This window comes from Battus philenor, unplaced genomic scaffold (genome assembly GCF_028537555.1).
Source record: "Battus philenor isolate CCGP_79_NKW_IND1 unplaced genomic scaffold, ilBatPhil1.0.hap1 SCAF_3, whole genome shotgun sequence".
Taxonomy (NCBI): Eukaryota; Metazoa; Arthropoda; class Insecta; order Lepidoptera; family Papilionidae; genus Battus; species Battus philenor.
Window position 1 is genome coordinate 14,768,657 of NW_027181693.1, and position 27,320 is coordinate 14,795,976.

A 27,320-nucleotide genomic window follows, 5' to 3' on the forward strand; every position below is an offset into this window, starting at 1 on the left:
CACAATTGTATCATACAAGTATATTATGTTAGAGCATGGAAAGATATACTTTCTGGATTTATTTGATGTATTGATATGAAAAATATCTACTTTTGGACCAAAAAGCTAATCCAATGAAAATGTAATATGGAGCAGTCTAAGCCGAGGCAACCCAGGGAGTCTTCGAATTTGGCTATCTTAACAAAGGTTATTTAAATCTTAGCACCCTCCGCATCCTGTTGCTTTTGGTCAGGAGATTCTGCAAATTTTACTGGACAGCGGTGTAAGCCAGATAAAAATGAAAAAAAAGTAAGTATTAAAAATTTAAAACATTTGTAGATAGCGATAAAGATTTTCATAAATCTTTGTTCTAGCTATCTTTACTAGAAATATAGACAGTCATTGAATATGTAAACCTACTAGGTGATATATAGTATGAAGTTGTTCCTCAAATTCTTGTAATTCATACTATAACATAAGAATTATTCTGAATTGTTAAAAATATCAGATGTATGTCAGACATTGTGTTGCCCAAAAATTGGTTTATGACATGCAGTTGGTGTATCACAACATGAGTCAGATTAGTGTGGACTCGTCTACACTAGAGCTTGGTGTGCTTCACGGTGTCCGTCCAGTAGTTCTGGATGGTCATCGCCTCTAGCGAGTTGAGAAACGAGTCGTTGTCCAAACTGTACATCTCCTCGGAGTTGTCCTGGAATGGAGAAACAAAAATCAGATCAAATCATGGGTTTTCCAACTATTTATAAACTACTACACCATTCGCAATAGAAAAATTCCATAGTTCCCTTTCACAAAATCAACATCTGAAATAAGGTTATATGTCGTCCACAGCTGGGTATAAGCGTAACCCATATACTTTTCACAGACACCAAAAAAAGTACTTAAACTTAAATTCTATCGGAATACGACAGGCCAATAAGGTTTAGCAGTAAAACCCTGCAGAGATACATAGAAAACGATATTTAATTATAATACAATAATCCAAAATTCAGAAACGTTTTCTTAGTAAATTATAAACACTTCATTTATTATTTCTGAAATCTCTAATTTTTGGATGGGTGTACCGTACATTATTTGAAAGCAAATGAGCTATACATTCACCCCATTAAAGCTTACACCTATAAATAATATATACTATACAGTAACAGGCAATAAATATTGCACATCGACCTTTAGAAAGAGAATCGGCTAATTTCGGCTTAGTAGATCATTATCGCTGTCGAACGATATACGACTGACAATACGTCACATAGGTAGTGTGGGACACAGATAGTACTCTACGAAGCCGAAATTAGCTGATTGTCTCTTTCTAAAGGTCGATGCGCAATATTTATCGCCGGGTATTGTACATAATTTTTGGTTACAAATTAAAGTCTTAGCAAACCTAACTCGCCAATAAGGCCCTTAGGTAAGGAAGTTACCGGTAAATTCTTAAGAGAGTGGTGATCTTAAAAGTTCTTCCATAGGTGCCTTAGAAGTTTGGGACGTTATCATAGTACAACATAACATATTGTCGAAAAAACTCATATGAAAGCAACATTTTCTACAAAACCTGATCTGTCGACGTAATGGTAAATAAAAACGAGATGCTCTCGAAGTGCGATTATGAAAGCCATTAAAACAGTTTATTGGGCAAACGTGACTCGCGAAAACATTTTGCTGCGTCATGTTTAGGTGTTATATAATTCTAGCCACTCTAGGGCCATATACTACTAGTTCAAAAATATAGATTTATACATAAACATCCATTTTGTTGCTTTTAAAGAAAACTCCTTTAGATCTTGGTCATTTCCTAAAGTTTATGCAACAACAAAATGACATTTTAAATGTGTTGGCCTGTAGCATTATTTGTGTGAACATATGGTATATAAGATTGTGATATAAGAGTGTGATCAGTAACGCGCCTTAGGTATGCCGCGCAGCAGGACGGGGGTGTATTAGCTGCTAGGTTAGTCATTCTCTCACGCGGTTTCCCAAGGCGCGGTACAGCGTTTTCAGTAGCAATATAGTACACTGTTATAAACCAACTATTATCACTTGCGTTAGTTTTAAGTTATATTATATAGGTACTTTTTAAGTGTAAATATATTATTACAACCATTGTTAGAGTTATTTATTAAAAAGAAGAATGATATTACTCACTCTTATAGTGCTATCGTCGAGGTAGCCGCTCGAGTCTGGGTTCGAGCACTTGTCATTCAAGGTCTGCGGTTTGTTGAGGTACCGCCGGCGGTAAAGCACAAAGGCGGTGCTGCCAGCCAACGCGGCCAGCACCAGCGCCGCGAACGATATCCCAGCGATGACCCCCGTGTCCATCCTGTTCGCGTGGTCAATCACTTGCCTGGACGATTCTATGATCGGTGGGATTTTGGTTTGTAGTAACGTTGTCTCCAGGGACAGAGGTTTCTCCGTCACTATTCTGCTTTCTGAGATGCCTTCGACGCTGGTGTCTTCCCTGATGAAATCCGGTCGCGTGAGATTTCTTCTCCTTGTCGTGTATGTTGTGTTCTGAGGATCCGTCAGATTGGTATAGGGCGACAATTCCGTTGCGTTAGAAGTTGCATTCGGCACAATGATGGCCGTGTTATTGACCCTGGTGGAATTGACCGGAGTCCATTTGACAGTTGACACTTCAATGGTGGTGTTAAGTGTAGAGTTCGTGGGTGTGGTTTCGGTGGAGTTGGTTGGGTTGCGCTCGGTCACGTTGGAGGTGGGCCTGGTGGGTGCTAGCTGCGAGGATTTGGTGAAGTACATGGCCCGAGCCTGCCGGTCTGAGTGCCGCTGCGGTTGAGCTTCCGCGTCGGTCGTCACTTTCAACTCTTCGGACTGAGGCGCGGCCCTGGAACCTCGGTTGCTTGCTGAAAACATTAAGGAATTACACGTTGTATTACTATTATAAAACAATTTGTATCTATTCGTTGAATAAATGGTTGCATAGCCAAATAAAGAAAGGAGAGATAAGAAATAAAAACTGAGTTTTACTTGGCTTTTTTTGAACTAGGAAACTTCTAAATACTATCAAATGGTGTACTCCTGTCATTCATGTCTCGATTTATACTATTTACTTATTATGTATAATTCAAAGTGTGACATACAGTTATTGAATGAATAAAGTGAGTAATAATTTATTATATTCTATTTTACTACGTCTGCATGTTTTACGCCAGGGGGTCCGCAAAAGCTCAAGTCTACAACAATTTCGCGTTTGTGAAGTAGCTAATTTTCCATCAGATTCAGGAACGAACGATGTTCATTCGCAATATCCGTTTGTGATTTCATTGTAGGAATTCTTAGTTTTAATGCTTTCTTTGGGCTTAATTTGACGAAACATTCCATTATGTTTTATTTGAAGAATTTTCCTCAAGTTTTTTTTAAATCGTAGTAAACTCTTGGGCGTATAAAAAGTTAATTAATGTTAATTTGGACATAAACATTATAATTTATTTAAATTGTACAAAAGGAAATCGTCCGTTTTATCACTCCGAGTGTAATAAAACGCAGCTGAAAGTTAAAGATATTCAACCGCTCTGTGAAAACTGAATAAATAAAAAGATAATCCGCCAGACCCACGCTGTAAGCTCGCTGTCGCTCTATACCGACGTATCCATAGTCGGCTTTAAGTAAACACACGATGAAATAATAAAATATATTTAAATATTTTCTATCTGAACACCAGACGAAAATTACCATCTTTGTAATTAAAAAAAATAATTTTAATCATAAATTGAAATATGAGGAGACATTTACGAAAAACAAAACAATGGTTTGTGTGCGTCAAGAGAAAAATATCATAAGAGGACAGTTCGTATATATAGTACGAATTGAGCTGTAAGAGTAGCTCGGTGTAGCCGATAACAGCAAGTAGTTGTTTAAGAAAATCACAACTTAAATACAACGTTTGGTTCTTAGGGCGTTCTCATAAGAACCCAAGACAAATTCAATTGTGTTTTTCGGCGCTTCTCGTCGCTCTTAAATTGGAATTTAAATAAATACCCCCGTTGATACACATCCCACAAGTTAAAATAGATGTTTTAAACCTTAAATACTAAAGTCCAGCTTCAACTACAGGGTGGCCCATAAGTCCTTTGATATGAAAAAAATTTATTAAAATAAAACTAATTACATTATGAATTAAATTTTTATTTACAAAAAAAGCTTAAAAAACGGGAATTATTTTTTGAAAATAACATCTTCTAAATGTAATCCGTTGCGATCACGGCACTCTTGCAAACGACGTCTAAAATTGTCGATGACTGCGCGGCAAGTCACTGCTGAAATGCTTGTCATTTCTCTGCGGATGTTTTCTTTTAGGGCCTCAATTGACCGCGGGTTTGTATCGTATACTTTAGCCTTAAGGTAGCCCCACAAAAAAAATCCATCGGGGTCAGATCTGGACTACGTGAAGGCCAGGAAATGTCTCCTCTCTTAGAGATCACTTTGCCAGGAAAAAGTTGACGGATAACGGGCATAGCAGTGTTAGAGGTGTGAGAAGTGGCCCCATCCTGTTGAAACCACGTCCTGGCATTAAAGCCTGAAAAGTTTTGCAATTCTGGTATGAAAAACTCTTCGATCATAGCCACATATCGCTCCGACGTAACAGTAAGTGCGCGCCCTATGCCATCCTCAAAGAAGTAAGGCCCTAGGATACCATGGGCTGACATAGCAGCCCAAACAGTCACTTTCGGACTATGTAAGGGCTTCTGATGCTTAAGTTTTGGATTGATGGGGCTCCAATAGCGGCAATTTTGTTTACTAACATGCCCGTTAAGATGGAAATGAGCCTCGTCAGAGAACATTATGTTATTGAAGGAAGTAAACCGATTCAACATTTCATTCGCATAATTTTGTCTTTGAATACCGTCAGTTTCCTTTAATTCTTGAACCAACTGAATTTTGTAAGGGTGCATATGTAAATCTTTCTTCAAAATCCGTTGTAACAATGTTCTGGCGTTAATACGTTTAATGCTCTGGCGCGCTTACGAGTTGACTGTGTCGGATTTTCGCGAATAGACTGTGTCGCTGTGTCTATGTTTTGTTCCGTACGTGACGTCCTTGGGCGACCCAACCGCGGTTTATCTAACTTCGAACCGGTCTCCTCGAACTTAGCAACCCAGTTCTTAATCGTTTGATGAGTTGGAGTGTCGTCAAAGTTGTGTAAAACTTTGTGTTTTCGAAATTTACGCTGCGCAACGGTTGCCGAATTGTCGTTTTTATAAAACTCGCGCACACAAAACGCACGGTCTGCTCCGGTAAAATGCTCCACCGCGACTAAATTCCCAGAAACCGAAGTTACTCCCATCGCTTCCCCTGCACCGCTCACGCGCGCCCTGTTCGTTTTATTCAAATTTTACTTTTCAAAGGACTTATGGGCCACCCTGTATATAAGCTAGTTTCAACTATATAACCTTTTAGACTCTGTTTTTTTTTCTAAACATGGTTTAATATTCTCCTGTCTGCTTATGAATTCATTGTCCACCAAATAGAGCCCAGAGAAATCAGCAATACTGTTTTCGTGTTACTGTGATACAAGGTGGATGTCTAGACTGTTCTAGATCTTTCCCTGTCAAGACTATAAATCAATTGCACGTACGCTGGATAGAGCTGCCCCGTGTGAAACTACGCTTAGGTACCCGCTAGTGCATGGAATTTGTGAACATTTTTCAATCGTCACTTTTCCAATTGTAGACTTTGTGTAAGCAATTAAATTTGTACAATGCGATCGCACCTAGACACGCGCATTCGTACACCGACATCTCGACAACAATCGTAATAAACAGAATCGATTATTTCATATCCACGTACGAGGATTCAGTACGTTTAGCAGTCATATCGCGTGATATTGACTATAATTAATTTTTATATGTTTTGGTATATTAAGAGTAAATTTAAACACATAATTATCAAGATCCTCTGTTTACCTATAATTTAACATAAGTTATAGTTCAATAATTTAAAAATATCTTACAGTGAAATAAAATATACTAATTTCTAACGTAATATTATAATTTTTTTTTCCATATAAATATAGATTTTTTTAATGGGTATAACATTTTCAATACTTATACACGGTGAATATACATCTGCAACCGATCGAGACTTCGCCACACCCGGATCCCACATATGGGATTGTTAAAAGCAATTCGAGTGACAGCAGAAGTTAAAATCGCTTTTCCATGATCTTTGCTCACAGCCTATGTCTAAGCGATCTCACAGCTTAGTAGTCTTTAAATTCAAATCTGCCACTGCCCATGTTCTTGAGGAAGCTTTCGAATTTAGAAACTATAAAAAGTTGTCATAGTTGTAATAAATTAATTTGCAAGGGCAAACAATATTTGTTCATTACTAGAAAACGAAGGAAAATCGCTTACTTGGGACACATTCTTCGACACCAACGATACAATCTCCTTCAACTTATCATGATGGGAAAGGTCGCTGGTAAAAGGAAGGTTGGTAGGAGAAAGAAGTCGTGGATTCGTAACATTAGAGAGTGTTCCGGAATCGCCAGCGCTGCTGAGCTATTACGCAGAACCAAAAATAAGGAAGAGAGCAGGAAGCTGATAGCCAACCTCCACTAGTTGGAGAGGCACTTCAAAAGAGAGACACGAAAACTGAATACGCAAAAATCTATTTCCTCCATATAAATCGCAGATCTCATACAATGCGGTTCGTTATCGAAACGGCTGGGAAAATTGCGTATAGAACAGATTATATAATCGTCAAGCGTAAGTGATATAATCGAGTTTGTACTGTTGCGGACAACGTGCTGGGTTTCTTCGGGATCTTAGATCTGATGAATCATTTATTTGCAAGTGTCTAGCACAAATCCTGTGCCACGCGGGTAATTATGATTTTCAAATTATAGACACACCAGCAATGTTATGGTTAATTTCAACAAATGGCGTCCAAAGGAAAATAGTAAAATTCTCGTTATGACGTCAGACTTGATCCTGTATAAGGGTAATTCTCATGGAATCTCGAAATTCTTGTCCTTTTAGTTTTTACACAGTTCGAAACTATTCATGGTGGTATTTTTTTTTTTTTTTTAAAGAACATCACTTAGGCTAATAATTTTGGTAATAACCTTAAAACTTTATGTATATCTGTAAGGAATAATAAATATATAATACCCTTAAAATCATTCCCTCACTATGTCCCAAACTTTAAAATAAAACATGTTATAATTTTTTAACTAGAAATTGCTTAAAATTTATGTTTGCGCGTGTGACTATTTTATTAAAAATACATCAAAATTTTAAAAATTCTTCGAATTTAGGATTATAGATCGTAAATAAATGAGGAAATGTTGATTTGACATGTGTCCCTTAAAAAATAGTCATTCCCTCACACCATTACCGACAGTCGATAAGTTAGCGTACTTGAGATTTTTTATTGGAACTTCTATTAATTTTTGATAGTTGGTGACACTAACAATTGCTCAGAATGGCGAAGTTGTATTAAAATTGTCGGAGTACTTGTTGGAAGAAGATTAAATTACAATTTTTCAAAGATTACATTTCAGACAGTCATTCCATCACTGAGAAGAAAACAAAGAGGTAATTACTATATTCGAATATAAATTTAAAAATAAAGTATGTTTTTAGAAGCAGTAAAATCACCGAAAAATTTACATACAGCAGTTTACTACATTTGGAGATTTTTGAGGTTATGTTTTATTTTGTCATTCCCTCATTTCATTTCAAAATGAGGGAATGACAACTAATGAGGTAATGACGTCTAGACTATTTTAACTTAGTTTTTTAATGAACTTGCTTATGTCAACCTTAAATTTACTATTCTGTTTTGTTTTAGAGCTAAAAAATGGCACGAGGAAAGAAACTGTCTGATGCAGAAGCAAAATTGAAAAAAAAAGAATATGATCGAAAACGTAGAGAAAAAATGAAATCTAATCCTGAAGTGTTAGCAAAACTTCGCGAGAAAGAACGAATTTCATATCTTAAAAAAAAACAGAAGGGCCAAATAAAATCTGTAACTGCCATGAGTTCCAGAGAAAGAAGATTAAAGAGAAAAAATTGGAAAAAAAACAGTCAATCGTACAGACACCGAAAGGCACAAGTCCGTAAGAATCTGACAAGTCTCCTCAATAAAGTATCACCTTCAAGTTCTAGACTTGCAGCAGACCCTGTTCTTTAAAATAATAATAAGCGTGAAAGTATGATAGCTGTTTTGAGAAGGAAGCAATTAAGAAAACGTAGAGCAATACAATATGCAAAAATTGCTAAATTACAAAAAGAATTAAAAGAGCAAATTCGACAAAAAGAGAAGTACAAGAAGAGATCTCAAAGGCGAAATAAAAAGGTTTTATCCTCTCCTGAAGCTAAAGTATCAGCACTTTTGAAAAACGTTCAAGGTGTCACTATTACGCCTTTCCGTGGAACGCAAAAAATTCGCCAATTTGTGTTCGCTAGTGATATATTAGAGTTTAGAAGCCTTTCTTGCTGTCAATGTATTGGAGAATGTAGCCATTTTCACCTGGGATACTACTTATCTTCGAAAACTCCTCATGTTGAAAAAAGACTTGGAAAAGTACAAACGCGGTCTTGTGGTAGACAATCTGCGAATAATTTTTTCAATGATAATGATTCCCAAATTGATGAATCTTATGATATAGGCGATTTCGTTCTCATCAAGTGGAACGACGCAATTTATCCCGGAAAAATAACTTCAGTTTCTGATGATGCCGCTGTGGTAGATTGTATGGAAAGAGTAATTAAATCCTGGAGATGGCCTACACCCAAGGATGAAGCATTGTATCCCTGGACTGATGTTGTGCAGAAAATTGAACCTCCAAAATTTATCAGAAAAGGATATTTTTCCGTAAAGGAAATAAATCAGCTTAAATTGTAAAAGTTAAGACTTGACTGCAAGGTATTCTATTGTAGACTGATTCGGAAAAGACTATTATATTATTATATTCTAACTTGTGTGATATAATATTGTTTACTTTAAGACTAAATGTTGATATTAATGGTTTTAAACAATATTTTAGGATTTATATAAGAGATTTTGAAAATTTCTAAATGAGTTGAATATTTTTAGTCATTATTAATTAAGTTTCATGTTGCAAAGAAAATGCAATTAATATAAAAATGAAAGCAAGTTTTGCTGTAAGCAATTTGAGTCACTTTCAGAGCTGTGTTATTAGATAACTCCAGAATTTTCATATATATATTACCTACTAAAGTTATACATGTGTTCAAAAAATAAATAATTAAATTTTTCATAATAAACTAACATAAACATCATTTCCTCACCACAGTCATCATTCCCTCACTTTTAAAGTTTATCAATATTGATTTACTTCATTTAAAACTCGTTTATTCTGGGGACCACTATATTCCCTAAAGTTACTAACACATATAGTACAAATTTAAGATAAATTTAATAGATATTAACTAAAATAATTCTGAATAATTTAATTTACATTTTTTCGAGATTTCATGAGAATTACCCAAGGTAAAGTAAAGATGGCGCTGTAGAGGTTTGACTAGGTAGGATTGAATGGAAGAAAAAGAAGACTAAGAATCAACTTTTAGATAGACCGATTAAGAGAAAGAGCTCAAGCAATCACTTCTAAATCTGTGCATGCAAAATTCTTGAGTTAGAAAGAAATGACGTCTAAATAAAAAGGCCGCGTAAAATTCTATACAGTGACTACTGCTCTACCAAAGGCTCACGATTAATAAAAAGAAGCTAATACTTATATTAATATAAAAATATATATTACAATGATCACTTAGTACAATTAGATGTCATTTGGACCGCTTAGTCAGTAATAAATAACATTACATTTTTAGATTTTCATATTACGATACGTAGGCCTACAATAAAATGAATTTACAGACCAATGAACACCAGATTAATGGAATAAAATGCTGTGCATGGACCCTTATCCTCTCTGCAGCAAATGAATAGGAACAAAAAAAATTACGAACTTATCAATGTCTTGTATTGTCACAAACGCGATTGCCATGCACTCTTAATATAGAGATAATGATTGCTTACTTTTCACTGGCTAATTTGCGAGGTAGTTTTGGCTTAATAACATCAGCGGCAAATTGTAAACCTCTAGTTGCACGCAAGTGTACCTGTTAATATTCGGGTTGCAACGCTATTGTTTGCGTAGTTTGAATGGCGGATTGACCTTTTCACGGCACTTTGTGTAATGGGAACGCCGTGTGTGCGGGGCCGCTTGTTGGCGAGATTGAAATCGCGTTTGGCCGCACACGTTGTAAAGTAGCAGAAACAACTTTATCTGAACTGCTATTTAGTCCGTGAAGAATTATATTAGCGATAGCAAGTTTCTATTCCCTCATAAGACAGTTTAATTTGATAATAAATGAACAAGTTAGATTTGTGTGCTACACGCAAAGAGACATATCGCTATATAATAAAAGATCCAGTTTACTCCGTCACTGGGATTAGTCTTATGTACTTCTCTTACGTGTATATTTTAGTATTCATGGCCACCCCTTTTAAACCGAAGCCGTAGTATAGTTAAGCGGGTTATGAAGCCTTTCACAGCCGGCCCGTAGCGTCCGCACTGCAGGGCAGGAGCTCAAGGGTAAATTTATTAACGATGTATTAGATTAAACGATCTTTATTGTTTTATATTTATGTTTTGTTATAACAACTTTAATAAATAAATCGCCGCTGTTTAAAAGTTTAATATATCTACAGACAATAGAAGATCCATGTTTAGCAATTCCGGGAAAGTACAAATTAGCAAACTGATGCATTAGTAATACTAACATATCCGTTGATATTTTAGATAGCTTTTGTTACAATGATCAAAATAGTCTATTTTATTAAATCTACTATTTGAATTTAATTGAATTCAGACTTAATCCCTAGTACATAAGTTAAATATTAGATTTGTCTATCCTTTAACTTATTTTTAATATGTGTTTATGCCCAATGCACTTTTTTATTCCGTATATTGTTTGTGAAACTTATTCTAAATTAGTGCTATTATAGTGATTTTTACAACTGTAACTGAATAAATTAAAATGATATTCAGACATTGCGTAGTATGAGAGATGAGATAAAGTTTTTGGAATATCAAAAATTAAACAAGGTATCGACTTTTTAAATGATTTATTAAATTCTAAACAGCCCTCTTGACAACATATTCATTGTTGTATCCTTCAAACTACACTTAAACTTTACATTAGAAGCAATAAACGTATCGCCTCTATGTAGGTATTTTCCACGGTGTTTCCTATCGCAGCTACTATTTCTCGGGCAATTTGCAAACGTATTTATTTTAGGGAATAAATAAAAGTCGTAAGGTGAAAGGTCAGGAATGTTAGGGAGGTGCTACAACAACTCCACGCCCGTCACCGTCAAATTTGCGGTTGTTCGATGTTGAATACGAAAGTTTATCATTTTATTAAACATAGTGAAAAGTGTTTTTAGTATAAAAGCTCTTTTTACAGGGAAATTAGGGGTAGATTAGATAGATCTAAATGCAAGGCCAAACATAAGTACGCCTTCATAAGCATAGAAAAAGGAAACGTTCCGCTTCGCACTTTTAGTAGGCACTACACGAAAGCTTTCACTAACTAAATCTGAAATATAGCAATTGAAACGTATTCCATATCACAGTTTGACAGAATTATAGAAAAGAATTGATGCAGAAATCTCAAACGAAAACGAAACTAATCGATGCAAATTGAAGTAGATCGCGCTATGCTCGTGTGGGTGGAAAATTCAAGGTAGTATCAATATTTTAATAACGAGGTATAATTAAGTCTGGAATACATTTATTTGTTTTAGATGTATAATTAGTTTAAAATATAATAATATTTTAGTGATTATTTTAATTATATATTTTTTTATTTTTACTCGTTGAGGAAACTTAAATACTAGTTACACTATAAAAGGCGACTTATACAACTAGGGATCATTACAAGTTTGTGCCTTTAGCATCATTTAGATAGCGAGGACGTGCAAAAGGATCATAATCATACGTAGAAGACAGTTACTCAAACTTTAAAGCGTATATAGGATGTGTCTTACAAGATAAAAATATACACGTCACATACACACACGCACATACACATATATACATGTACATACACACACACATACGCATACAATATATAAACAAAAAAATTTATTATCTTAAATTGGAATTAGCATAACATACAATGTCTAATACGTTGCAAGACAGGAAAAACTGTACGATGACTCTGTGAGTAAGAAAAGGACCAATATTTAGCCTCTTCCGCACATGCAGTGGTAGTCGTGCAACAATATGCATCGCCCGCCAGCCCTCTGATAAATGCGTATGCGGCAAACAATGCGAATCAGACAACCGCCACCGCCAAATTACTCAACACATGTTTCACCCCTCCACGGGGCATGAGCGGAAGTGGCTAAATATTGGTCCTTTTCGTACTTAGGATGGACCTCCGCAAGGTAACGCCTGATTCCATTAAAGACTCTGTGAGTCTAAGGTGAGAAGCGATCCTCCCGGAACCTGGCTCAGAACTGCTTCTACCACCGTCCCACATCCCTTGTATTGTCCAGTTGTTTTTCTCGAAAAGAACGTCCGATGTTAACACAATCTTCCAGACAGATCACTAGCAAAACAGATGTTTAAGAAGTACATGTTATCTCTTGCTTAGTTTGCGGATCAATCCGCAACAAGACGTCTGCTGTGTTTATAACTAAATACCAAACACGAAACAAGACGACAAAATAAGGATAATTTAACCAAGATATTACTGTAGGTATAATTGACTCCTCAACATGAAATTCCCAATATTTATTTTAATTCGGCCTTTTACAGTTAACTACTGTAAATTAGTACTATTTCTTTTCAGAGGAGGTTGTGAGTTGATACCCAATCTTCTGAGGAGTCGCCTGGCGTTACATTGCATTTTTATGCGTCCATCATCGTTCTGACCTGATCCGTAAATCGTACACTAGGTTTCCTACGTGCCTTTGTGTCCTCTATTAATCACCTTGTTCTCTGCTCGTATTATTGCTTCTTTAGGCAATAGTAAATATAAATGGTGATGGTTTTTAAGTGTAAAAACTTAGAGAGGTGAACGTAAGGCTTATTTGTTATCAAAAAGCTTTAAATCTTTTATACATGTTCCAATAAACCTGTATAAAATGAGCACTCAGAAATATATTAACATAATTTTTACATTGAATTGCGACAGAAATTTTGGCAGAACTAAGTCTGCAGGTACATTTGCAACAATTATTTGAATTTTGAAAACGCTTATTCTTACTATATTATAATTACATTATTTATTTATTCTAAAACTATAGATTTTGAGAGATTTTGATGTACCGTATGTTAATTGACAGCAAATGAACTATAAATTTAAAACTTTTACATCAATGTATAACCAAACATCTTGTGTAGAAAAAAACTCGTTACAAAAATATATTCATCTATCGCGAAATAATATAAGTTCTAGAAATGATTATGATAAAAGCGTAACTCCTTTGAGGTTCGCGCCGTAACGCGGCTCGAAGGCTGGGTTTAATATTGCAGCGAATTCTTTATGGTCTGCGATATGACTTCTTAACACTCGCGTCATGCATTATTTAGCGAGGCGTGAATCATTTCTTATAGCGTAGATTGCGCGTATTGACCGATATATTCTATAGTTGCGTTTCGTTTTTTTTTTTTAATAAAAACGAAACAAAATCCTTTATGCAATTACTTCAAATGACAGATAAATAATTCTGGATTTGTTATTATGTATTAACATATTCATATTAAAATAAATTTAAGAACGAATTGATTACATATATAAATGTTATAACTCTGTTGCATGCTATTTTGCATTGCTTCATAACGCTTACATATACATAAGGCTCTTGGAACACATCGGTTTTTTTGTAGTGAAGCAATAAGTAACGCTTCTAACGCCTCTAACGCGTGTTAGCCGCATTTAAAACGCGCAACGTTGAAAGAACGAAGGTTTGCTGAATCGCGTTTGCATCGCGACAGTATCGCCTTTGTATCTCGAAAGTATCGCCTTTGTATCTCGACAGTATCGCGTTTCCATCGCGACAGACGCGCGACAGCATCGTGTGAACAGTTTTGTGAGTAAAAGCATACATCAAGCGACCGGTTCGCGACTGTATCGAGGCAGAAGCGCGACAAAGTCGCCACTGCATCGCTACAAAAAGACGCCGTAGTCAAGGGGCCTATGTCTGTAATGATAGAGTAATTTTATTAGCCACAACGCCCATTTAGACCAGACCGTAGTGCGCATTGTCGCCGGCTGTCCTGCGTTTGGAGGAGACCGCCTTGATCTCAAGGTTGAGATCGTCAATAAGGTGGAAGAGAAAAGTGTCGGCTCCCTCATTCATGAGTGACAAACAATTTCTTTCCGCATTTCTGAGGTCCTGCAGAGAAGTGGTGCAGCAATTCATTGCTCGGAACAAGAGCAAAGACTAAAATAAAAATATCTACACCCGCATTTTAACGACCCTGCCCCAATTAAAGCAGGGAGATCGAGTATACGTTAAAAAAACGTCCATTATAACACAGAAAATATGAACCGGTAATTTAACGAAATTAGGTTAATAATAAATGAAATAAAATGTGCTGCTCTTATAAATAAAAACAATTTAATTAAAACTTACGTACTCTAAACCTTCACATGTTACTGTTTAATGTCGGAAATATATCGTGTCAAGTCTGTAATGAGCACGTATGATAATAAAACAAACAATTATACCCTTCTCTCAACTGCGGTCGCTTTTAGAACAACCTTGAATTATCTTTTGAATTATCATCGAATAAATAAATAAAACGCTGAATGCAGGTCGCTTTCAACCGGTCTTGTTGGGAATGCACAGGGGAGGCCATGCCCAGCGGTGAACGTCCTATGAATGACAACGATGATGAAATTAAAAGGTTCATCAAACAATATTAAGCATAAAATACTAAAACAAACTTAATTATAAGCGATAATACAGCTTGAGAATGAAAAAAAAGAACAAACTAGTGTAATTAACACGTTTTTTAAAAAACAATTAGCAAAAAATTTAATAAGTTTCTTGAGGCGTCTTCTTATACTAGAACGCCTTTGGAATCGTCAGAGCTATATTTCAAGTTAAATGATGCCATCACAGAGAAGTTCAATTTGATACCAGCTAGTACCGATTTAGTTTTTTTAGTTTTATTTTCCGCACGCAAGAGAACATTATAACTATTTAAAGTAGAAGATGAAATGAATAAATAACAACAATAAAATCTTTCTATACAAATGATTGAATAATCCTATTTCTCTTGGTCGCGCCGTAACTAGAGAACGATTGCTCGTTTCATACAACTTATTTTGTGAGTATCTTTCCTTTTCTTTTTTTATTTTGCAGAGGGCCTTAAAATCAAAACAGGAAAAAAAACTTGACAGCTCGATTTAAATTTGGCGCATACAATGTTACAACTGCATTGGATAATCAATAATTAGTTTAGCATTTAATCAATATACAAAATAATCACTGTCGAAAAAGTTACATTAATATATTTTAATAAAGGAATGCGACAGGTACATAACTTGTGGTAGTGCAAAGTCGGACAGCTAGTACACGATAAAAGTAAATAATGACAGGCATTCATACAAATGACATTCTTTATTGTATCATCAATTTATAACTATTAATGGAATTAACTAACAAACCAGCTAACCGCGTTCAAGTTTTTTCTAGCTGGTACATACATGTTTATCTTATCGTGTCATCGCGTATCTTGAAAGCACTTTGCGGTGAGTCATGGGGGACATAATTGTACAGCGTAGATAAGCTGCAACAGTGTGCAAAAATATCAATTTAGTGTAAGTGCTTTCAGTATATGTGTTACAGTTCCATGGTCAGGTGAACTCCCACAACGCCTACCCATAGTTATGCAGCAATAAGATTAACATTCCACCATCCTTAAGTTTCAGAAGTTGAGACCACTGACCAGCGAGTGCAGCGCGACGTTTGTCCACAAATTGGACAGATGATGACCTTGTCAAGGTAGTTAGAAGACACTGGATGCTGGTCGCTACCAGCCTATGCCTGATGTCGTAATGATGACGATGATATTTATAATAAATACATAACCCATGAACTCGATCAAAATGAATTTAAAAATATGATTCCTTGAGTATACTTGGCAAAATACATGATTATACGAGATCGTCACACGCAAACAAATAAAGGAGGCGATTCCATGAGCATCTTAATACTTAATCCATCTCTATCACCTGAAAAGTATTTTAGGGTAAGTTTTGCAATTGGCAGTGGTGGAAACACCAAGATCATCGACTTTGCTCGAAGAATTGCTCGTTTGAAGACGCAGGGGGCGGGGCAAATGACTCGTGCAACCGATGGCCGTTGGGGCCGAATGGTTCTCGAGTGGCGACCACGAGCCAGTGGACGCGGCATGAGCAGGCTTCCCATTAGGTGGACAGAAGATACAGTTAAGATCGCAGATAGTCTATGGATGCCGGCAGCACAGGACCGGTCATCGTCACGATCTTTGGGGGAGGTCAATACCTTATAGTGTGTGTCCGTGAGTTGAAAAAAAAAGAAGAAGTACCCCTAAACACCGAGTCTTCGATTTTTAAGTTCATGCCGATCGCCAAGTAAAACAAACGATTAGGTGTAGTAATTAAATTTTAAAATATACCCAGAGTGACTTAAGTGACTGCTTGAACGAAAACTCTCATAAGTGACAAAAAAATTACAGTAGCATGTATTTTTGTACAACCTTATTTTCCTAATCTGTTATTCAGGACAGGTAGGTCGCTTTTACCAAAAGGAAGCATACGTATCCGAAAAAATTTAAGCAGGAGTTACGTAGAATCGGATTCACTAATATAATACTTTGAATTCTCTTTTTAACGTGATTTAAAGTAGATTTTAACTATCTATACGTTGATCAAATGCACTATTAATTTTACCACGTTTTTCTTTTATCAAATTACAATTATTAAAACTTTAGTAGCACAGCATATAATATAAACTATGACATATTGGCTATAAGCACAATAAGAATGCCAATAAAATGTTATCGCCTCATCACTGCAGCGGAGCTCTCCGGACGAGTAGACGCTGACATTTTCATAATGAGGCCTAAAATGGCGGCAGTCTTTTAGAGACCTCTTGACATTAATTCCCTTTTATCTCCAACTCTCTTTGGCTGCCGGTCGCGCCCGTACATACAAGGCGAGCGTTTGCCATGAGGATAATATATGATAATGCGGGTAGAAAGTATCAAGGAATACGTAATGTCATATATGGAATATTTTTATTCAGAGTGTGACACTTCTTTCTCTTTTTGAAATATACGCGTATTCATGACATATTTTTTTTTCCAATTAAGTATCAAGTGTCTTTGATCTATTTTTCGTACTTTTAAATCAGTTATTTATTTACACTTTTTATATATGGATGAGTTCAGAATTTACAAATACAATGTGATTATTGTCAGAAGGAAGTTTTGTTTTCCTAAAAACACTAAAAACATAATGTCAAAGATCATTATAATTTTTAAAAGTGCTTTTTGTAGGATGTTGGTATTCGCTTTGTGGTCGCAATACATTATCAAAACATAACATGTGTTTTTACGTTTAAGTTTTTAACACTAAAATAAAACTACAATTAGAAATTTACAGGAAATAAATATCAGGTAAGTAGGGGGTCTACCCAACATGGGAAAACATGGCAAGGGGTCTACGACACAAAAAAGTTTGGGGAACTCTGGGTTAAAACGACGATTAGTCTTAACAACTATATCTGTTTCTCTGATATATAATTTTGTACCTAATAAATATAATTATTATTAAGAGCACCGCATTACAGTTAAAGCGGCTGTATAATAAATAATAAATCGATGTCGAAAATAACGCTACAAACGTAACATCGTCGCTTTCTTTCCGGGTCGGAAGCGCATCCCGTCCCTTTTTGGGGCAATCGATTCACTCGCTTACAATAATAATAAGATAACCTCACATTAATCCCTTCCAATGTGTTCCGCTACGGTGTATTTCCGTCAATTTTGAAGCTAACATGTTTGAAAAGGAAAATTGAAATGACGTGATTGTAAATTCGATTAAATGTCGAGGCAAGAGAGTTGTCACACTACATTTACTATTTTATTAAATACTAATTGCCTGTCGCAGTCTGACATAAAAGAAAAAAAACAAAGCGTATAAGTGATCATGTCATTTATCAATTTAATGTATTAAAAATATAATACCGACTATTTATATTAAAAAAAAACTGTTACGTGTGTCGCAGGGTTTGCCGTCATTATATTTTTAGTAATTGATTTTTTTAAATACATCTAATACATTTTTCTTTTGATAAACGTCATATGTTTGCCAGCTGAAGAAAGATATTTTAATTTAAAGTTTGTTTTGAAAATAAATAGTATTGTTTTTAAGGTAATCATTTTATATTTTAATATTTGTGCATCTCATTTTTGTTATAGGATAACAGAAATGAGATGAATGAATCATTTAATATCAGATAAGCAATAGGTTTGTCAGTAAACCTTAAGCGAAATTTCAATATTTTATTATATTATTTTTTCTGATATTTTATTTCATGGCCCGTTTTTTAAGGCTCTCGTTCCCTTACATATGGTATCGAGACTTTGTTTACAAAGGTCACTTATTCACTTATTCAGTTTCGATTTTAATTTTATTTTCTTCTTTCATGCTTCGCATATTCTTTTGTTCTACATAATTTCTTTTTTCACATTACCCTACATTGATCCGATTGATACAAATGTGCTACTCTGTGGTTGCACCATGTTTACTCTGTGGTTGCCAAATACTGATTTTCACCTACAAGTCAACGCACGGTAAGGGCTACTGTACTACGGTAGCCCTTACCGTGCGTTGACTTGTAGGACTTGATTCGAGTAGCCCTTACCGTGCGTAGCCCTACAATAGCGAGGACCAAATTCTGAGTAAGGAGACATACAAACTCAAAAGTTACGATAACAAAACACATATAATACAAGGTTACATAAACAAAAGGTGAACATTGTCGAAGAAATGGAGTAGACGCATCGGAAAAAGAAAAAACTGGCCGACCGTTTAAACCAAAGCAACGATTTTTTAGAAATCACAATAAAGGCCTGGTTTAATAAGACAAAAGTATAATAAACGGAAAAAAATTGATTAGGCCCAAATCGACTGGTCCGAATCAAATGAAGAAAATTTAAAGATTATACTAAAATTAAAAACTAATAACAACTTTAGGTGTTTGTATATGTATTGAAAATTCTTGTTATATACATTATTCTTATCAGCCCATCTGTGTCGCAGTTTTCTGATAAAATATTGAAACGTGTATACCAACGTGAAGCCTCCGTCGCTAACATTATAACGTGATCTTGAAATGTACAATGTTATCTTCCATATTGTTTTTAATTTCCCATTATAAGATTATGTGGGTAATGGACAATTATATAAACAATCCAGTCAACTTCTCGTTAAGGACAGCCATTGTTGTGTTTTAAATTGTAGTTAAGAAAGATAAACATCAACAAATGCTGACGAGATCTCACGCGTAGAAATGAATTTAGTTGTTAAATATAGTTTTTAACTGCAGGGTTGGATTTAAGTATGGGCAACATGACCCCGGGCCCCGAGTGGCCAATTTTAAATGCCAGTTAAAATATCGACTTAAAAAAAAAGTTTTTTTTGGTTTATGTTTTGACATTTACGGGGCACTTGATTCGTCAAAAGTTTTTTTTTAGTTTGTAAAAAAAGTGTAGCCTCAATTTTAAAAGCAGCAACACCAACGTGCAAGACTTCTAAAAATTTTCACAAAATAGAAAAGCCTAAAAATTATGGTAGCAGAACAGCACAACAGAACAGAACAGCAGCACAACGTACCTATAAGAGACAGCAACAGCGTCACCCAGAACCAGTGCATCCACCAGTGCAGCGTCATGACAGCAGTGTCACTTGGTCTGTTACGCCCGCACTGAAACAAAGAAATGGATTAAATGTAATCACAACATACATATACGTATATCGATGAATAACCAACAAGAAACAACGAACATGGAAAAAGATAAAAGTTATCATTTAACAACAACATCATATTTTACGAATAGCTAATTCACTATGTGCTCAAAGATTCGTAACAAATTATTGGATATTTGAAAGTTAATAATTACCCTTTTTTCTCTAACTTTGAAATGTGTAACTTAATTTATTGTTTTTGGTTATTATGGTTACTTAAATAAAATGTTGTTGAGCAGTGTAGCCTAGCGATAGACGAATGAGACATGCAAGCTTGCGTCGCTGGTTCAATACCGGAATACAATGTTATATAATCACAGATAATGTATTAATTAAATTTTATTCCCACTGCTCATAGAAAAGTTTCCAGAGGATGGGCAGCAGCCTCCTCTGTGTACCACAATACCACACCTCGATCGCCAACCCGCCTACCAAGCGTGGCGATATGTTATATCCCTTCCTAGATATCTTCAGGGGTGGCCTACGCAATGTAGTAGACATCTACGGTCTGAAACTGCGTCAACGAATTATTATTATAATATGAGTTGCCCCGAGAGACTTTGTGCTTCCAATAATTAATTGGCGTATCGAATTTCAATAGAAAGAAATAATTTTGTAATCAATAAATATGATAGACTAACCGATGCTATTGTTAAACGAAAATTTAATAAAAGCAAATGTAAAAAAAAGTCAAACGCGTGAATTTATAGAGAACTATGAAATGAGTAAAGTTTCAACAATGTCAATATTTTCTCCTGTTCATGTTTTTAGATCTCTTTTTAAGAAATTTTAAGAAATATTTGAAAATATTAAAAAAAAATGAAATTCGTAAACAAAATACAGAAACAGTAATGCTTGCCACACGGTGTCCTCCTAGGCGGCCTCTTTTAAAAACATTTTTACTCTTAAATATACCATTCAAAAATAAAAACGTAAAAAAGGGCAACTCTTCATTCAGAAATTCAATAGAAAAAATTGCGCAAACTCGTCACGTTCGTATTACAAGTTTGAAAAAGTCGCGTGAGTAAGTCGTTAGTAACTGTTTCGGTTTAGTATGTAGTACCTTTTTAATTTAATTTATTTCATAACAATATATTCATGGGTGAAAGTAGATAAAATAAATTAAATTTTCGAAATTCTTTTAGGGCTGCATAAACATGTTTAAAGGGCCGCAAGCGGTCTGCGGGCCGCATGTTGCTCATCCCTGATCTAAATCATGATTAACATCTAACAATTTTAAAATTCTTGATCTTGAATGGTAAAAAGATTCAGTTAAATTAATTATCATACAATTTCAATTCCGCAGTAAATGATAAATATAGATTATTAATATGTAATTCTTTTAAATTAACACTCAACAACAACTCGCTTCAAGTCTCATTAGCTGGAGGCGTAGGTTGTGAGATCGTGCGATATGACACAGAGAAAAGAATTCCATGACTAGAGAACATTTTGTCGACTGCAGCAACTAAAAGCGCTTATAAGCAGAGCTCCAATTAGCAATATTGTGAATGACACTTCTTGTTTGACATTTAATGAGGAAGAAGAAAGTTCGCGTAAGAAAAAAAAAAAACTAAAATTGAATAAAGTACTTTATTTTTTTATCTATTTCAAAGTGGTACCTATATTAGTGAAATCTAAATTTTCATAAATTCGTATAGACACGAGGAAAGTTCTCGTGGAGAGAAAAACTGGAAAATTTACGAGAGAAATTCACAGAAACGCAGCGTAAGATGGGTCCAAACACGAGGTGGACACATAACTTTGCTAAGGCCGTCGTAAAACGCTGGGTGCAAGCCGCATTCGACCGGTTTTATAGGAAATTCAGCAATGAACGCTGGCTGATGATGATGATAAGAATAATGATGGTGAAACATTCACAAAATGATAGCGCCAACATTAGAAGCATTTTCAAGGACTTGCATTGGATCCGTTTTTATAGCGTAATTCCCTCCCACATGTGCCTAGCAGTCAAACGTTTGATCAAACAAAACCTATAAAAGGCGTTAGGATTATTTTTGGTTAATAACACACTAAAGTCTTACTTTGTATGAAAAAACAAAGGTATTTTTAAGTAATCTTTATTAATAAATATAAAGCAATAACTCTAAAATACGTTATATAAGTATTAAATAAATTTTAACAATACGATTCAAATATCGAAAGCTAATTATTAATACTTGACATTTCGACAAAACTAACAAATAAAACCTAATTATTTATGTCTTGTTAACATAACTTCTTATCGAAAGCCACTTTGTACATACCATCTGATGTTTCAATTATATATTTTTTCTCCGCATATAATATAGCAAAGTCGCACTGGCGAGATGAAACACAAAGATATTGACACCTTTCTAATCTCAATTTATAACCTATCTTTTAATGGTAAAAAACTATAGTTGTACATAAACAGAATAAAACACACTAAAATAACAATAAAAACAATTTCAATTAAAGTAATTAATACACACGTATGATTAAAAGTGACTATCAGAAATTATCAACGTGATTACAAATTTACATACCTATACAGCACTATTAAGATATGCCATGATATATCGTAATATTTAAGATTATATATATGACATACAGACTTAATTCTAGATAAAGGAAATACCGCGTCTATCTATTGCTTGCTTCCGTCGAATATTTGTGTTCTGTCATAGCTATGTTCTCATTACCTGGGAAGAAAGAGACATAAGTCCCACAAAACTGTGACAGGTTGTTATTGTACAAGAATATCTGATCAAATTGTCTATGATGAGGCCAAGACCTCCAGAAATCCACTAAGGAAGGCGTGCCTTGAAGGCTATTACTATCAATTAAAGTCGAATAGCGTAGATCTTGAGTGTAAAAAAAATTATGATCATGAACAAACAATTAAGGGATATTAATAGATGTTCAATACTCGTATATTGGCGTTAATATGTGATTATAAATTATAAGTAAAAATATTTGTAGCAGCGCGAAAATACTTGCAGTCTATGACCAACACCTGTACGCGATTTGGACGTAGTGTGTCGATCGAACATACATAAAACAAAGTGCATATAAAAAGCCCATGATACTTTATATCTACGAGTATTTTACAATAAAAGCAAATAAAACATCTTTACAATTCCTTCATAAATAATCTACAAGGATATTTGTTTATTTATGTTGGAAATTGGCGCTATTAGTAAAAGCGAAGGGAAATAATATCTGTAATATTTGATACATATTTTTCCTATAAATAATAAAAATCCACGGAATATGTACAATCATTGTTAGAACATCACGATGTCAAATTTGATAAGAATTGAACAACCAGTAATAGTAAATTAAGGCGTTGTTCATCAAGGTGCGAAGGCATACAGACAGTTAACAACATTTAGTTCAAGGATTGGGCATTAAATTTTAAACTAATGTACACACAAAGACCATTGTTTTTTTTCTTATATACAAAGCTCCTTGACATTATTCACAAGGATGTAGAGTGTGACGCGCACACATCGAAGCAAACACGCTCTTCACGCCATATGATCCGTTCGAGAAATGTATCTCATATTTCAATCGGAAATTTTGACTTTGATTATTAGAAAGTACTAATTCTTATTCATTTAAATGATGCAACTGTTGAGATTTTGATCGATTCCTCGCAGCAGAACAGCATACCGAGCCAGTAGTAGCTTTTCACTAATAATTTTAAAATAATCGACAGTTTAAAGGTGCGTGTAAATGTCTACTTCAATGTAGTTTGTTTTTTTTTTAATTTATATTTAAGTTTGCTTTAGTGAAGGTCGTTTATCGAAAGATCCTTATTTTGTTTGTTGTTTCCTTTCACTTCTCTTAACGCAGCTATTATTGCTAAAGCCTCCTACCTCAAAGATCATAGTAGGAGGAATATCAATAATCACACCAGCGGTTTGGTGTTCTGCCGACTTTTGCCTTCTATCTTATCAATAGCAATAACTAAGATTTTTTAATTGTTATTTTATTTTTATATAGCAATGTTTAACACAAGAGGAAACCAAATTTTACAGTAACTTTTCTATTCAAGAAAAAATAACACGCAATATAATCATTTAAAAGAAATATTGTTAGTTAGTTATACAAAAAGATAAAAAAACGAGTTATGTTTTCGGTTTCTGTTACGTTTCTTATTGTACTCTCATGATTAATTCATTTCAAAATATATTAATGTGTTTCAAGATACTAATCTGTTACAAGAAAGCAATAAGAATTTTTTGTACATATTAACGTTTGTTTTAGCAAAATATCGCATTTCTATGCATTATTAATATCCTACTACTAATGATATTTGATATTAAATCAGTAACGTGTACTTTCGTAGACGAACGAAGATAACATAGCTCAACGGATTAGTTAGTTGGAGAAGTATTGAGTAGGTCATGAAGCGCGCAGAACAGATGGACGTTGGGTTCTTGAACTTCTAGAGCGAAGACAAGCAAGCGACAAGCACAGCGTTTGACATGTACTCAACGAGTGGAACACGACAATTGAAGTCGTCAGAACACTCTGTACACAGGTCGCTTTCAACCGTATCTATTGGAAATCTCAAACACATGTTTAATAGATGACATCTTATAACTGAAATGATTGTAATTAACTTAACTTAAAAAAAATCGTTTTAATGTCACATTTTAAGAAAGGAACTAAGTTTTTTTTTAAGTTAGGTAACGTTTTAATTTGATTTTTTCGGGGAAGAGAAATAAATTATTAATTTATTGGACGCTAGAAAGGGGTTTCGTAACATCAGTTTCTAAATACCGTGCGTGTTGTAAATTTCCTTGTATTTATACTTAATTTACAACGCCCATGTGTTGCAAATATATATTACCTTTATAAGTAAATTACCGAATGTGAGTTGAGTATACTTGTCATTTATTGTTCCCGGTCTACCATCAAAACTTGTTAGCCTTTATGATCTTACATAGGAACAATTACTATTATGAAAAGGAAAGTAAATTGTTATTTAAAACCGACGAGCCTAGCGTCCAAAAAAATTTTGGCACTTGAAAATCGTTGATTGACAAATAGAGACCTCGCTTACAGTGTTGGAATATCATTTGGCTCAGTCCAAATTATTGTGGACGAACTTTTCTGTTTCAAACCAATCAAGTTTCGTTAGATCGATGTCATACTGCATCGGTTCTTCCCAACTTTTTTCACATCGTTCCGCAACCACCGTATTCGCCTGATTTGGTTACGTGCGAATTCTGGCAGCAAACTCAAAAGTGAAATGCGGGGGAGCCGTTTTGACACGAATCGAAAGAACCGATTCGTAGAAGGCCTTCAGGGATGTACCGGAAAAAGACTAATGCAACTTTTTAGAGAACTGGAAAAAGTATTGGCAACAGTGCGTTTTATCGAACGGGCATTACTTCGAAGGAGATGAAATTGATTTGGAAGGATAAATAAAGAATTTACATTTTATAAACAATTTTTTTTTACAAACACTTTTAATCACGTAGTTAAATTATTAAGAATAAATTTTCTATTTCTTACAATACGGGACTTCTGATAAAAATGTTATTATATTTTCATTGTGATGCTGTATGGTAGATTTTTTTTTTGTTTTATTTTACAGCACGCCTTATTTGGTTTTAATTGAACTCTTTCCTATTATCCTTGTACGTGTTTCCTTTTAATTCCGTAATACCCTTACTTGTAATTTAAAGAAAGTAGGGAAAAAATTAACCGAGGCTTTTGCGGAATTTCTCCTCAGCGAAACCTTTTGGCCATATATATTTTTTTGTATAAAATATTTAGTCCCCGTTTTTTGTTAAATTAAAATTTAGTAAGCCGATTATGTCCTCAGTGTAGAAGAAATGTTACATTCAGTTCATGACTTCGATTTCTAATAAATAGAAATATGTAACAAATGTGTAATACAATCATATAATGACGTAATTTTTCTCAGTGAAAACAAAAAAAATCACCTTTTACTTGCCTGACAACAGATTAAAGGCGAGAAAAACTCCAAGGTCATCTCGAACAAAGACTGGAAAAACGAAACTACGCTCGTATGACAAAGACGTGTTTTTTTTCGCTGTAATTGTACACGCGATTTGTTTTTCTTCGATTACAGAACGGATTAAATTTAATGATCGCTTTTGTACAGCCGAGTATCCGTATTAACTGCGCAATAACGATTCATTCAACTAGTTTAAATAATTCGGTATCTACAGGGTGATTGGTTATACACCTATTTTCAATTCAAGCTTAACCTAAAATGAAATATGTGACATTAATTTATATTTTTCATTGTAAATATTTATTTCAATAACATCTGGCAGTAAAAAGTGCAGAACAGATAGTAAACATTAGTTAATTTTAAGAGTAATATGGTGGTTCGAATTTTGAAAATGCTTTTTTTTATTATATTATTCTTGTTTTCAGCCTATGGACGCTACCGCGCGGCATAGACATTCCTCAAAGATCGCCACGATGACCGGTCATACGCTGCCCGCATTCAGCGACTTACCGCGATCTTGACTTTGTCGTAGGCCCATCTGATGGAGGACCTGGCCACACCGCGTCTACCTGCCTACACTGCCAATTCCGACGAGCAATTCTTCGAGCTACTTCGGTGATCTTGGTTTTATTACAATGAAACTATAGATTCTTGGATAGTTCTTTTGACAGCAACAAAGCTATACATTCACCCCTTTAAAATTCCTCTAACCAATCACCCTAAACAATTGTTTTCATCAAGCATTGACGTCTGACATTAAAATGAAATGCCACTGTATTTACGAAGGCGATATTTATAAATAATCGTTGATATTTGGTAAATAATCGTTGCAGTTTTGCAGTTACTTATTATAATTATGTATCGTGAACGTTTTCTGGAATTTTCCATTTAGACACTTGACACGTACAAGGCAAAAACGGCGTATAATTACGAGCTTGAAATAACACGCTGAAGCCGGCAAGCATGTCCCGCGATATTACATTTTGCTTCGCCATTCTTTACAACTCATAATTTTATAATAGTATCTACATAGAAGACGCGCTTTAGGGTGATGTTAATGATTGTTAAATACAACTCATGTAGGGGGCCCATGCTCGGATTTTGTCCGCAAGATTGAATCAAAGACGAGGAAATCTGTAGACGAAAGTTGCTAACACACGTAACACAGTGGATTGGCTAGTTTATATGGTAGTGGGCAGGCGTAGTGCGCTGTAAGCTACTGACACCCAAAAAAAGCAAAGCAAACGTTGTTTTGCAAAAAAAAAATTAAGGGTTGATAGTACAGGGGTGAAAATTTAGGGTTGTATGTATTTTTG

At 34.8% G+C, this 27,320-nt stretch overlaps 1 protein-coding gene across 3 annotated transcripts in view; it reads right to left on the reverse strand.

The window, feature by feature from the left end:
- Positions 1 to 270: 270 nt before the first annotated feature.
- Positions 271 to 27,320, reverse strand: part of LOC137926837 (uncharacterized) — a 135,125-nt gene continuing 108,075 nt past the window's right edge. For all 3 annotated transcript variants that reach the window (XM_068770552.1, XM_068770553.1, XM_068770555.1), the window contains 3 exons: positions 19,893 to 19,983; positions 2,143 to 2,858; positions 271 to 691 (listed from right to left, as the gene is read on the reverse strand). In XM_068770552.1, coding sequence (XP_068626653.1) covers positions 581 to 691; positions 2,143 to 2,858; positions 19,893 to 19,950 — 885 coding nt within the window. In that variant the 5' untranslated portion in view covers positions 19,951 to 19,983 and the 3' untranslated portion in view covers positions 271 to 580. The remainder of the gene's footprint in view (positions 692 to 2,142; positions 2,859 to 19,892; positions 19,984 to 27,320) is intronic.